The sequence below is a fragment of the Hippocampus zosterae genome, chromosome 6 (genome assembly GCF_025434085.1).
Source record: "Hippocampus zosterae strain Florida chromosome 6, ASM2543408v3, whole genome shotgun sequence".
In the NCBI taxonomy this organism is placed as follows: domain Eukaryota; kingdom Metazoa; phylum Chordata; class Actinopteri; order Syngnathiformes; family Syngnathidae; genus Hippocampus; species Hippocampus zosterae.
In genome coordinates this window covers 6,742,466-6,754,836 of record NC_067456.1, presented here as the reverse complement: position 1 = coordinate 6,754,836, position 12,371 = coordinate 6,742,466, and the positions used below count along the sequence as shown (strand labels likewise).

Sequence of the window (12,371 nt, the reverse complement as noted above, 5' to 3'; positions counted from 1 at the left end):
AACCTCACGTCGCCCCCAAAATCCCCAACCAGTGAAACTGTGAAATCAGCAAATGACTCCGGACATTAAAAAAAAAAAAAAAAAGTTCTTTAGCTGTGACGCACAGGCTAACAGTCAAGGCTGCCCGTTTGAGATGTTGCTACTTTCACATTGTATTCTTTGTATTTCTTCCTCAATTAATCAGTAGGGGCGGCACAGTGATCCAGTGGTTAGCGCGTCGACCTCACAGTGCAGGGGTACCGGGTTCAATTCCAGCTCCGGCCTCCCTATGTGGAGTTTGCATGTTCTCTCCGGGCGTGTGTGGGTTTTCTCCGGGTACTCCGGTTTCCTTCCACATTCCAAAAACATGCAAGGCAGCCTGCATGAACACTCTTAAGTTGTCCCTAGGTGTGAGTGTGAGCGCAGATGGTTGTACGTCTCTGTGTGCCCTGTGATTTGCTGACAACCAATTCAGGGTGTCCCCCGCCTAATGCCCGGAGACTCCAGCACCCCCCGCGAGCCTTGTGAGGATAAGCGGATCGGAAAATGGATGTATGGATTAATCAGTAACTATAATCACGGTGTTACCGACACCACTATCTCACTGCTTTCTTTGTGTCTTTTTTTTAATCATCTGTTTTATCCAGCGAGAGGCCTCTGTGCTAACTGTGACAAACCGCCATCTCACCTCTGAAATTCATAATTGCTTTGAACAAATTTTCTCCCATTTTGTGTGCTCCCTGCGGTTCTATTGTTGACAAATTTAACAGGAGATTTCAGTCAAGCCTGGATCTGGTTGCGTCAGCTAAAATGAAAATGATATGAACAAAAACAAATCCTCTGTGGGGAATTATTTTAAAAATGGAAGAAGAAACTCGGGCGGCATAGAAAAGGTGGAAAACTTCACACACGTCCAGATCAATGGCCATCACACACATAATCAAGCAGGAACAAGGGTAACGATTTTAATGTTGCTTTTTGCTTTGTTTGTGCTTGTCTAATGAGAGTGTGTGCAAAATAAGCATGTGGGTGTATTTTATTTCATGAAACCACGACTTTGGATGGTATGACAATGACTTCTCAGCCTTGTTGTTTGCTTGCTTTGGTTTGAAAGTCATCATTTTGATCCACGGCGACTGTAAGAATTCAATGTTTTTGAAACAAAAAGATGATTTGTAGTTTGCATTTGGGTCGATTGTGCATTTACACTTGGAATATGAGGTTTGTGAAAAAAAAAACAACACACTTTCCAAATGATCAAGGGCTCAAAGAATACTGCATTCAGAAAAAAATCAGATACCCAAATTTTCCCTGAGTTGTGGGCATGGTCGGCATGTCCAAAAAGTGACAACGGGTGGTGTTGGCGACCCCTGGCCACCATATAGCTCCACCCCTGCCCAGTTGATCTGCAACCCTCAGCACTGCGCTGTAGAAAATAGATGGATGGAATTTTTTTGTTTGGCTTTTGAACTGGCTGCCCAAATACCTTTGCAACTTCGTCAACAACAATGAGCACTGAGGACCCTAACACTGCTGAGCACAGCTTATTTAAGACCGCCCCCCCCCTAAAACCACAGAGGCATATTGTGATGACTGTCATTAATCTTTTATTTTAAAAAAAAAAAGCTTTCATAGATTTTTCTCCTACACATAAAATCATACTCAATTTGTTTCCTCAGAAGCTAGTAAGTGGAGCAGCAAATTTGACCTTCCAACTTTCTATTAACACAACTCGACCGCCAACGGGATGTCACATCAAATGCAGAAGAGTGCAGAAGAGTCACAGCAGGCTAATTAACCTTTAACTGATCCCACTTCTCATAAAGTGCCTCTTGAGACGCTTGTTGCCTGATTTACTGAAGGTTTGCATTTGCAAAAACAGTCGCCTACTTGATTGTGCAGGCAAACGGATGTGGAAGCTGATCAATAGTACTAACTGGGCTCAACCAGGATTGCATCTGCCCAACGCTCGAAACTGCAGCGGCATGTTGTGGGCGGAGTACTGTATATGCAAATGGCTTAATTTGGCATGCAGAATGTGATTCTGAGACGAATTGTGCTGGTTGATTGTGAATCAAAGTGGTGCCAGCGTAATACAAGCAAAATAAGAGGCGGAACAACATTTTTTAAGGAAAGCGAGTAAAAATTATTGTGACGACTTATCGATTCAGCAATGCAATTTTGGAGCTTCTGCGTGAGCCAAGTGCCCACATGGAGCTCGTCACAAAAAGGAGTCATGCACATAAATTCCATAGCCACACATTCAAGGTGAATGAAATCAAACTCGGCATGGCTTTTATGCGGTTGATGTCGGCTTCGGCCAAAATCGTCACACCAATTAATTAATTTATTTTCTTAAATGCAGCAATATTTGTTTGCCTCTTCCACGAACACTTCCACTTCATTCCGTGACTTCAAACTTTATTTTGCGCTTGCAGCAATCTCCTAAATGTTCCATGGTGAAAACCGTCAGTGCAAAAACCCAATTTTTAAATGCGGAATACAATAATAAAATGGCCTTATGGATTCAAACGGCTCGAATTAGCAGAAGAACTTGCTCCTTGGCTGAAACGCTTTAAACGTTTGAAAGACTTTACGCAACAGGAAGCGGAAAACAAAGTGTTACATCTCTTGTTTGTAGTTGCAACAATGAACACTTGCCCATCGTATCCACTGTTGAGTTATGTGGCGAGCATGTAGATTTGCACCCGTTATTTGGCAGTTCAGTCAATCAGGTCCTGAAAGCAAAGTACAAGCGAGTTTCACCCAAGGTCTGCAACGGACAAAAACACATGCAAGCAACATGAAAGCATTGTCTTGTTTTTCCTTATTACATTTATCTTGTTAACGGCTAGCATGATTGACCTTATTGAATGATAAGATTATTATTTACCCGGAACCTGCTGAAATTGTAAAAGGTTAATCAAATCGGCCCCCTTGGCTCCTCAAATTCAAGTCACCGTCTGTGGCGATGAGTGTAAAGCAGCTAATTATGTGGAAATGATGGCTGGATAGCTTCTTGAATGAGGATTGATGTCTTGATGGATGCGCACGGGAATGCTAGTTAGCGCTCTGTGGGGCGTTTTCTGGACTGATAAAGATGTGCAGCGGGCCACTGTTCATGATATAGAACCTCACGCCAATCCGCAGAATTATTTGATGGCATTGGCCCAGTTGGCCAAAGCGACGGATGGTGTTCCACTTATGACATGTAGGTGTCGGTAGAGTGCCTTTCAAATTGTCAGCTTTCTAAACTAATCAAGAAGGAGAGTGTGTGCCAATTTCTCTGCGCGCTGAGGGCTAATGTGCCGTCACATGCTTCTCTGAATGGTGGAGCTAGCAAGATTTGAATGTAGCCTTTCACTTTTTTATTTTTTTTGCCAACCGGATTTAAATAATCCGCCCTAGCAAACTATCAGCACGATGGTGCCGGGTGCACTAGACTGGATGTGCATACGTGGCAGTGACTGATGGACATGACTTTCTGCCACAACAATCTCTGATAGGCTGTTTTTACCTTTGTCTGACAAGTTTTCAAATAATAGTTAAAAATAAAATTTGAATCATAAATTGGGCCACAGAAATTATTTTGCAAAAAAAAATAATAATAATAATTTTATTTGTTCCCAATGTTGTCAGCTTTTTGAGAGCATTGTGACTATCATTCGATATTTTAGTCTTCTGTGACAATACAAGCACCAAACCTTCCAAAACAAAGAGTAGACGTGTTTGTTTCTCGCTTCTTCTTTTCTTTAAAGCCGTAGAACATTTCACCAAAAACACCGCTGTCTGACCAAAAAAAGCTTCTTGTGAAAATAATGTCAAGCAGAACAGTGACTTTGAGGCTACTAGTTTTGTGTTTTTTCCCCGCATGTCTAATATGAAGCAAGACTGCGAAATGGTTTTTGCAGGTGTACATTTCATGAATTTTTTTGACTATTCCTCCAAAATGTTAAAGAAATGCCACCACGAATTGGTTGGGTTCCGTTCCCACGAAGTGACAGAGTGAATACTGATAGCAAATAGAAAAGTCTACATGTGCCTTATGATTGACTGGTTAAGAGTCTGAAGTGTTGTCCGCCTGAAGTCAGTTGGAATAGGCTCGTGACCCTGAACAGGACCGGCAGAATAGAAGATGGATGTGTTGATGCTGTGTGGCACCGTGAAATATTCAGGTATGCTCAGGGGTTACCCTCCTGTCATTTTGTGTTGTCGTCGAGCTACGGTGAGAGCTCTGCGTTTACACTTTCCTGAAAGAAATTCACCAGATCGTTGTCAGACTGCTCGCCAGCTGTCAATCATCAACTGTGAACTGGAATCTGAACTCGCCCCTGCTTGGAAAGCGAACCAGACGAAGCCATCTTAAATCATCATATTTGCAAAGACTGTTCTGAGAATCATGCTACGAAATCAGCTTCTGCACGCATCTCTTTCCGGGGATTGTTTACAAGCTTGTACTTCCCGCAAGGAACACTAATTTACTTAAGATTTAGGCAAACACCGTTCGATCCGTCTACAGCTCGGTGGTATGGATGGATTAAAGGTCCTGTGCATTAATGCCCGTTTGGTTAAATAGATGCCGCTCTCACTATATTTGTACAGTCAAACGATTGCATGTTATTTTAAATATCGTCTCTCCAACAGACGAGTACTTTGCAGAACTGACTGGACCTTGTAGAAGATCAGGCATGAATAGGGACCCAACAGCAAATGCATTGTCTCAGGCGAAGTCAACCTTCATTTTTATTTTATTTTATTTTATTTTTTGGTAGTAAGGCAGAGTGTTTAAATGGGACTATCTTGAGCCGTGAATTTTCTTGTCTATTTTTAGTGAGGAGAGGCGCTGCTTGTACACACGGTGTGGAACTATCACCTGGAAAAGAACTACGCCGACTGTACACGTTGACGCCTGAGCCTCACTGAAGAGGATAAGCTTCATTATTCATGCACGGCAAATGGAAACCCTCTGCGGTTTGCCAGCAAGATAAATGGGCAGCGTATCAGCCTCAATTTATCATGCCGTTGCAGCCTGTGCATTTGTACCTGTGTATTCAAGTGTGCCCTGAATTAAGGATACTCCGTCGAGCGCTCAAGAGGCAAATAACTGATTACCTTTCTTACCTCCCTCGGGACACTTTACGAAAGGAAAAACAAACAATGAAAGACGTTAAATGGAACTCCATCTTCATCTAGTCTACTTCCAGCCATCAGAGCCTTGGGGTTATTGCGCGTTCAAGAAGGGATGGGGGGGGGGGGCAAAAAAAGGAACTCATTCTGGAGTTCAGTCCATCACAAGCCTGACTAAAAGAAATGAGTCCTTTGTTTGACTCTAATGGAGTGAGCCTGTTGGAGTTTCTCAGCATTGCAGCCGCGTTGCCTGCACGAAATAATCTGTTCGCTTTATGCTACATCGGTCACCTTAATGTGCACCTTCGGAGTTACTTTAGCGTTGAGGTGTAACCTCAAAGGAAATCACGCTGTCATTCGCAATAAAGGAGAAAAAAATCCATGCAGCTCAGTGTGACTGGAAGCCACACGAGCATCTATTAAAAATAGCAGCAGCTGCAGCAGCTTTGCATGACTGAGTCATGTTGCGGGTCATGCGTTTTTGTTCCTTCAGGCGAGTGACACATTTGGTTCTCTGTTTGACATTTTTATTGTTATTTTTTTAACAAATTCCATTCTTGGAAATAAAGCAACTGTGCTTCACAGTGGGAAAATAGTTAATACTTCACCATTCAGGTTTAGACGCGTGCCATGTATCACAGAGACTGAATTAGCCGCATAATGAAGGGCTTGATGAATATGCATATGAACTGGTTGGGTTCAGTACCTCTGACAAGGTTAAGAACCACTGGTCTACTTGATCGTCTTCGCCCCCCCCGTTTGTCTCCCCACAATGAGGTTTTTGTGTTGTGTCCTTCCGTGGTTCCGTAGGTGTCTGACGAATGGACGGACTCCCCAGAGCTGGGTCCCGTCACCTGCATGGAGCCCTTCTTGGTGCGGAGGCTATCGTGCCGGACGGTGCAGCTGCCCCCTCTGGCCTTCAGACAGGCCGAGCAGATGTACTTTGACCGTAAACCGGATGCCGACACGGTCAGCGTTCCTCCGCGGCCCAATACTCTGCCGCTTCGCACACCGCCTCTCATCGCCATCACTTCCGCTGACACCAGCAGGTAGGAGGACATATGGAGGCTTTGTTCCTTTTTCATGTCAAATGTGGCGAGAAATTCGGGAGTAAACAGGCTACAGTTATTTCACTCGCTTTGCAAATGATGAGGAGAATGGTCGATGGTCTTTGGATTAGTGCTTCATGTGCCTCTAGACTGGGATGTCGAATTTATTGTCAAGTATGATTTGCTCAGACGGCACGGGGGTCGTCTGGTGAGCACGTCCGCCTCACAGTGCTGAGGTGCAGGGTTCGATTGCGGCTGCGGCCTTTCTGTGTGGGGTCAGCTTGCTCTCCCCGTGCTGACGTGGGTTTTCTCCGGGTACTCCGATTTCCTCCCACATTCCAAAAACATGCATGGCAGGTTAATGGAACACCCTAAACTGTCCCGAGGTGTGATTGTGAACGCAGATGGTTGTTCATCTGTCTATGTGTGCCCTGCGATTGGCTGGCAACCAGGTCAGGGTGTACCTGTTGACAGCTGGGAGAGGCTCAGCACGCCCACGACCCTTGTGAGGATAAAGTGGCTCGACTAATGGATGGATGGATTTGCTTATTCATCCTGGATATGCATGTACGTCTTGAAAATTACTAACTGCTTGCCAGTGTGATTCATCTCGCTTATTGGAGGAATCTGTCACTTGTCTCAAATCATGCCTTCAACCCGCTGATAAACAGCCTTTTGCCAAATGGAATGTAAAACGAATTGTCATCTTTCATATTTGGCAGGGCATACGGAATATCGCTGGACTTTTTTCACACTACATAGAAAAGAATATTTACAGTGGAGGCCCCAAGGTTGAATGCGGAACATGATCCCCCCCCCCCCCATCTGTCCCTCCATCTATCCTTACACCCGTTTTTAATTGATTTTTTTTTTTTTTTTTTTTTTTTTTTTAGTAGCAAGGGTTGAGATACCCCTTGAATGTTCTCCTGCCAATTGTAGAGCATTTTGGCCACAACAGCCATTCAGGCTCACATTTACACCCAAGGACCATTTAGTTTTTTCAACGAACCTAAAATTCAAAAAGGAAAAAAAAAAGTACAACTCTGCATTCCTCAATAATGTGACCGTAACATTTACTGTATTGAGATTGAGTTCAACTCACAAACTGAAAGTAAAATAAACAAACGATTTTCCTTGCGTGTTCTACATACTTGGCCAATAAAAATGAAACGATTAAACTTTTATTCTAATAGACCCTTAAAGGAGCAGGAACCCCCCAAAAAAAGTGTTTGCCGAGCAATACTGTCATCTTGTGGCATTTCAAACTGTAGCGGCAGAAGAAGCCGGATTCTTTGGATGTCGCCATTCCAGTTTTATGGTTGTCATCACACTTATCCGCTTGTACTTTCCAAGCATATTTTTCCCAGGAAATATTGGCTCGATTTACGGGGTGGTCAATTTGAGTGGTCCCAATGTGCAAACCAACCAACAAACAAACAAATATTAAGCAATACTTTTCTGAGAGTGCTCAGTCAGTCTCCAGAGAGAAAATCTGCCAGCGTGTGTTTGGCCCATGTGATTCATGAGCGGTCAACAAACCTTTCGTACAGCGTTTCCGTATCAAAACATGGCGTTCCCGTTTTATAGCAAGCTCAAGTCATAGCAGAGGCAGTTCAAATGGATTCATTCCACGGTCAAATGCATCTGCCAGCGGAAGTCCGTCAAGGAGATCGATTTGGCTTTGATCCTTGGTTTCAACGGTCGATACAGATGATTGCACGTCGGTCACGTAATCAGAATTCACACCCCGCTCAAACATCTGTCAGTGTTCCAAATAAGAAATGGAAAACCACTTTTTTCCTACCTCTTCATGTTGTTTTTCTCCTTGCTAAGAAATGCCGGTACCTGCGGTGTGAGCGGATAAACAACAAGGACACAAGCGGCCGCTCACCAATGAGTCTCACTTGCTACGGGGGCTTTCATTAGAGAGACCGGATAATAAAGCGCCGCTAATGGAATTCAAAGGCAAAGAAGGGTGATTGATATGTCGAAGTAACAAAAACACAACGTCGAAAGTTACACGATCGGGCAACTTTGAAACAGAACACACAAATGATTGACTGGTCCTTTAGAATAGGCTTTTGTCTGCTTTTCCGACTACAATGCGTCAGCAACTCCCCCCAAAAAAAAGAAAATCTACTTGTAGCTTCGACTGAATCATTCTGCCATCAGCCGGTGTGGAAATGACGCAGAAGACGACGACTATTGACAAGTGTGTGTGTGAACAAGATACTAAGTTGACAGTAAAAACGTTTATCACGGTCAATACCAATGAATAACCTAAAAAATTGAGACAGAAGGCAAAAAGTATGGCCTTAATGTGTGCAACCACTGTTTGGCTGCAGAACAGCATTGATTGGAGGTAACAAAAGTTTCTGAAAAGAACAAAAATGTGAATTCGGTCTAGGAGTTAGTGTGACAGCCCTCGAGCGCTCTCATATATTTGGAATCAAATGCATGAATACAAAATGGGAAAAGTGAGAGAACGGGCGATGGAGAGAATGTTAACAAAGGCTATGCATCTTTGCCTTGCTTCCGGCTCGATTCATTTATAATTCACTACACAGTGTGGCGATCTATAAAAAGGGGGCACGCATTGATACGCGCAACTTTAACTTTTGGGTGCAAGTGCTCGTCGGACATTGTTTTTTGCGGCGTTAACACAAAAGCAAAGACGTAGCGGGAGTCGTGATTGCTACTGTATATTTAATCGTGATTAAAAGCCCTTGCAAAAGTACACGCGTTAGCTTGCGCACCCAAGTGTTTACCCGTGAGCTAGCTAGTTTCTGCTAAACAACGTGGCGGTGATGAATGGTGTGTTGATGCAGTTTTCAATTTGTGTTCCAGCAACATTCCAGAGAAGCTTCTGAAAGCAACCAAACTCAAAGCGCCAGATGTTCATGCGACGCCGCAAATGTGTTGATGCTGATTGTTTTGAGCACTCTGCGCGGTAATTAGAACCGTTAAATCAGCATGCTTGCTGGCTAATTGTAATCAATGTGTACGTTTGAAGATGAACACAGACAGGCTTTGCTATGGCGTGGGAGCCACCTCCGATGGATTAGGTCGTCAACGCCCATCCTCATCTTTACAGCCATTATATTGGATTGCGGCGCTAATGACCTCATTTCCATGAAACCTTTAAGAGAGGAGGAGCATGGCCCCAAGAATAATGCATTCTCTTTATTAGCTGTTGTGGATGAAGGTGCCGTTTGAGGTATGTCAAGTATTCATGTATTCATTTATATGCAGGTAATTTGTGCTGTGGCGGCCCGCTAGCGTTGGGCCATGATCCAACAGGTGTTTGGCAGCTGGCTCTCATAGCCCCACAAAATTGCCCTAAAGCATGATGCTAACGCCGCCAGATTTAATATATATATATTGGGTGATGATTAGAGCTGTTTGCACAACACATACAGTGTGTTTCGGAAATTATGGGAAACAATTTTGGCTTTGGTTTCAAAAACAAAACAAAACAAAAACAATGTCATAATGTGCATGACTGCCACCTACAGGACTGGAGTAGGCAAAGTTTCACCCAACATGCCATAATTAGTCGTGAGTGTAAGCCATTGTAACATGATGCACAGTTAGTACATGAAAAAAATTATCAAAGACTGTGACTTGGATCATGATTCCATGAGAACTCATTGTTGGACATAAAAGTAGAATAAAAGTTGCAGTTTAATAAAAGATTCGAAGCAAACATTTCTTAAAGCAAATGTACTTTGTATTGTACTTAGAATGTAAATACAACATATGTAACTGTACTGTCCTGGAATTTAAAAAAAGACACTGTAACCTGACACACAGAACATCTAGTTTAATTATTCTTCGCATACTCAACTCAGCTGTATTTATAGAGCACTTTCAATCAGCCATAGCTGCATAGAACGAGAGTACCCCATTTGCATTAGATTTTACAACTAATTTGTTTTCATTAAAGCTAAATTCGATGGATTATAAACAACAAGATCCCGAAGATGGAGGTGTTTATTTATTTGAGCTTTTTTCTAGGCAGAGGTAATCAAATTCAGAACTGGAAAAAAAAAATCATGATCAATATTTTATCAAAAGAGCAATGCAGAATCCGAACTGGAAGTACTACTGTCTGCAAAGGTTTTCCTGATTTACTCATAATTTGTCCATCTGTGGTTTTGTTTGAAGCTTATGCTAGGACAGCGTCCTGCCACGACCTTGTTTAAACTTGGCCACTGACTTCAATGTAATGAAATGTGCATGCAGTGTGCCGGGTCGCACCAGCGCGTACACAAATGTCACACAAAGGCCATGGTGCCGCTGCTTCTTATGCTGAGCGCGGTGCACCATCACACTTATCTGCCGACATTGTTTTCTGTCACTTTTTTTGCGAAGATTACACTTCTGCTGGTAAATTGCATCGCCCATGGTGTTAGTTTCTGGAGGATTGGACGTGGACCGTATGCGGAGGATAAACACGCACACCCGCACACAAACTATCTTCAGATTTGATGTTAAGAACAAACACTCTTTGGTCTGGAAAGGCTGCTCAACCCAACAACAGGAGCTTTTAATAAACGGAATGGACTGTCTTTGGACTGTGATGTCATCGCAGGCACAGGTGCGGATTAATGTCACGTTCCGTGACTGGTTGGTTGATGATGACCAGTTGCGGGTGTGCCCAGCCTCTCGCCTGTTGGGATATGTTCCAGATCACCCCTCTGAGCTGTGAATGTTTTCTAAAATGGATGGATGGATTGTAACAACTGTGGAGCCGCAGTGGAAAATCAATTCGCCAACACCCCTTTTCAAAGGACGCCATCATAATCTTAATGTTTATTCAAGATAATTCATCAATGTCATCTTCCGTCTTTTTGTTACTAAGAAAATAATGACCGTATCCTAGTATAAGCCAACAATCATTCAGAGGGGGCGGGGTGAGTTACATTAACACATCTGAACACTGTAATTCGATGTGTCGTTCCATTTGTCGTCATTGTTGGTTGGTTGATGCTTGTTTGTAGATTTCTGCTTTGTGTAGAACAACTACCTGGCGCAAATCGATTTAAGGTTTCTGTTTTTTTTCAGACCACTGTCCTTTTTTTTTTTTCCTTGAAGGGAAAAACACAGCTCCAATGAAGGCTGAAGTGACAGCCGAAACTGTCAGCTAGGTAAGAGTTTTTCTCTTCAATTAATTTTTTTAAAAAAAATAAAAAAAGAGCATTGTCTGGAAAAAAAAGAAACCTTGAATTGATTTCAACCGTTAAGAAGACAAGATGAATGTCAGAGCACAAACTATCTGGTGCTTTTCTAAAATGAAAGACATTCTGAGATGTTCTGGACTGCATTGTCAATAAAAATTTTTGTTTAAAACAAAAACCTAAATACGATCTCTACCCCCTAAATGCAAATTGCCTATTTGCGGTAAAAACACAAGTCAAATTGTAGATTTTTTTTTTTGTTGAGCGAGGAATAAAGTTGTACTCTTTTGAGAATTAAGTATTTGTTTTGATGAAGAAATAGTCGCAATCTTACAAGACGAAAGTCACAGTTTTATAAGAAACAGTTATATGATGATTTTAAAGTTAATACATTTCATGAGGGAAGAACGTCATATTTTAAACAGTGAATTTTCTAATTCTAACTGTATTCTCATAATATTGTGTCTTTTATTCTTGAAAGGGTGCCCCCCCCCCCCCCAAAAAAACAATGATGTGTGCACAAGCATTGTTTTGTTCTTGAAAATTCTAGGACTTTATTCCCGTTATATAATATTCCTATTTTTCCTGAAACAACAACAACTTTATTCGTGTTTAGATGTCAGATTCATATGATTGGTGAAGTCGGAAAAGTCACTTAATTGCCAGTCCTAAGAACGCATCCAGACGAGAACAAGTTGAAGGGTACTGTATCTGGATTTTTTTCCCCCATCTACAGGGAATCACGGTTTTGAGAGCATGAAACTGATCAAATTTGCAACCGGGTCCAAGGGTAAATGAATTTGAAAACGCCGACCTTGCGTTTCCGTGCGTACATCACTCTTTGCAGACTATGAAATGGTTGCACCAGTTCTCATGTGACCTTGCGTGAACACCATCAGCATCAACAGTAACAAAAACAGCAGTGGTGGATGACAGTGTGGGATGTTCTTTACCTTAGCGGTGACTTTCGACTGAAAGCAGAAATGTTAAATTCATCAAATCCTTCTTTAGTTGAGATCAACTGACTTTGTGTCCA

General features: G+C 42.5%; 1 protein-coding gene across 1 annotated transcript in view; it reads left to right on the top strand.

The window, feature by feature from the left end:
- Positions 1-12,371, top strand: part of pde4d (phosphodiesterase 4D, cAMP-specific) — a 166,985-nt gene that overhangs the window by 23,370 nt on the left and 131,244 nt on the right. Inside the window, exon 3 of the mRNA XM_052068453.1 lies at positions 5,917-6,155. Coding sequence (XP_051924413.1) covers positions 5,917-6,155 — 239 coding nt within the window. The remainder of the gene's footprint in view (positions 1-5,916; positions 6,156-12,371) is intronic.